Below are 2,048 nucleotides of genomic sequence, written 5' to 3' on the forward strand. Positions count from 1 at the left end.
CCGCCCCGAACAAAGCCTTTCTCTCCGCGTGCAAACGCGCGGTCACTCACTTCTTCCAAAATGGCATTTCTCCTTTAAAACTATTTCTGGGCTTCTGGAATAAAAGAGGGCCGAGCGAAAGTCGTCATCAAAGCGGAGAAAGCTGAGCTGGAAGCTTGCTAGGTCCTCAGGTCACCGCCCTTCCCTCCCTGGCTGCCGGCTGAACCGGGAGCCCTGCTCTGAGCTCAGTCAGGTCTGGTGACAACTCTCCTCGCTTCTCCCTGGTGTTTTTAAGCCTCAGAGCCCTGGGCAGGTAAATGTCCCCACAGAACAGACACCCCAGAGGACAGCAGCAGCAACAGGTCCCCCGGAGGCCAGCCTGGAGGAGGTGGCTTCGGGGTCTGGCCTCCACTCCCTCTGCTGGAGCCGCCCGCCCCGGGCAGTTCCCAGGCTGAGGAGTGCCTGCCACCTCCTCCAGGCTGCATCGCGGGCGCCTTCCCAGCTGCCTGTCCAGTCCCCTCCGCCAGCAGCGAGCCGGTGGCACGTGACGGGAAGATGCCCTGTTCCAGTCACTGCTTGCTCCCTGGTCCCCATAAACGGCTCAGACCCCTCAAGTTTTCCTGCGTGTCTGCTGAAGACCGCAGTAGGTGGCACTGGTCACGACGACGGGTGTGCCGAGGAGGCCGCCGGGTGGACGGAGGGGGCCGCGCCGTGTCTGGCCTGGGGCGTTGCTGAGCCGCCAAGTCCGGCTCCACTTCCTGAGGGCACTGCCTGCCTGTGCCCGTCCCGGGCCCGGCTCTCGGAGCTGGGCCGCCTTTCCCAGCTGACGGCCGTGCTCGCTCCCTCCCCGTCCAGTGCGAAGGACGTGAAGCACCGGCTGGCCTTCCTGCTGCACAAGCCAGACGCCCGTGGCAGGAAAGACGGCGCGGTCCCCTGTCTGGTCACCTGTCAGAGGTAAGAGGGCCCCGGAGGTGCCCGGGCAGCGGCTGCTGAGGACGGTGGCGTCCTTTGGGGAGGGCGTTATGGCGCGTTAAGCGGATGTGGCAAGGCGGCCGTTTGCACGACGTCACACTCGCTGCCTTGGAGACGTCCCCAAGTGTGGCCAGCCCTGACCGCCGGCCCGCCGCGTCACGCCACAGGGAGGGACACCTCTGCGCCTTAGTGGCTCCGTGGATCGTGGCGTTCAAGGTATTCTCTTTCTCGATGTCTCAGGGTGAGCCAAGAGGAAGTCAAAAAATGGGCCGAATCGCTGGAAAACCTGATCAGCCATGAATGTAAGTCTGCCCTCTGCCCCCTGCCCCCGGGGAGGGTGCAGGCCCCTGGGGGGCCGGCTGTCCCCTCTGGCCCGCTCCGCTGACAGGCACGCTGAGGCTCCCGCAGGGACCGTGGGGAACACTGCCTCTCACCACGCAGAAGAGAGGTGGCGGAAAACACCCCAAATACCGAGATTTCCTGCGCGGTCGACCCTGGTCTCTCCCTCCCAAACCCACCTGGCGTTCGATGCCCACAGAGGCATCTCAGAAACAAAACTCCTCCTTACGAGGGATGTCCCAGCTCAAGCAAGAAGCTCAGGCAGGACCAGGGCCCGGGAGATGCCGGACATAGTTAAGGGACACGTCCCCAAGGAACCCCACAAAAGGACGGGGAATGCAGGGTCGTGCGAAGCCACCTCGTTCCCGTGACTGCTTGGCTTCGTCGGACTCCCGGGACCCGGGGCCAGCCCGTGTGACGGCGATGGCGCCTCTCTCCCCGTCCCAGGCGGGCTGGCAGCCTTCAGAGCCTTCCTGCAGTCCGAGCACAGCGAGGAGAACATCGACTTCTGGCTCAGCTGTGAAGAGTTCAAGAAGATCAAGTCTCCCTCTAAACTGAGCCCCAGGGCCGAGAAGATCTACCGCGAGTTCGTCTCGGCCCAGGCGCCCAAGGAGGTGGGTCTTTGTGGCGGGCGTCCCTGGGTGGAGCGGGCTCCTGGGAGCAGGGCGGGGGGCCGGGGTGTGAGAGGGCGCAGACGGGGCCGACGCCCCAACCCGTGCCGGGGCGGAGCCAGACGCCCTCAGCGCGTCCTGGGCAGG

The 2,048-nt window shown here is 65.1% G+C and overlaps 1 protein-coding gene across 1 annotated transcript in view; it reads left to right on the forward strand.

The window, feature by feature from the left end:
• Positions 1–2,048, forward strand: part of RGS4 (regulator of G protein signaling 4) — a 7,511-nt gene that overhangs the window by 1,587 nt on the left and 3,876 nt on the right. Inside the window, exons 2-4 of the mRNA XM_011377056.2 lie at positions 835–933; positions 1,192–1,253; positions 1,738–1,904. Coding sequence (XP_011375358.1) covers positions 835–933; positions 1,192–1,253; positions 1,738–1,904 — 328 coding nt within the window. The remainder of the gene's footprint in view (positions 1–834; positions 934–1,191; positions 1,254–1,737; positions 1,905–2,048) is intronic.

The sequence above is a fragment of the Pteropus vampyrus genome, unplaced genomic scaffold, assembly GCF_000151845.1.
Source record: "Pteropus vampyrus isolate Shadow unplaced genomic scaffold, Pvam_2.0 Scaffold304, whole genome shotgun sequence".
NCBI classification, from domain to species: Eukaryota; Metazoa; Chordata; class Mammalia; order Chiroptera; family Pteropodidae; genus Pteropus; species Pteropus vampyrus.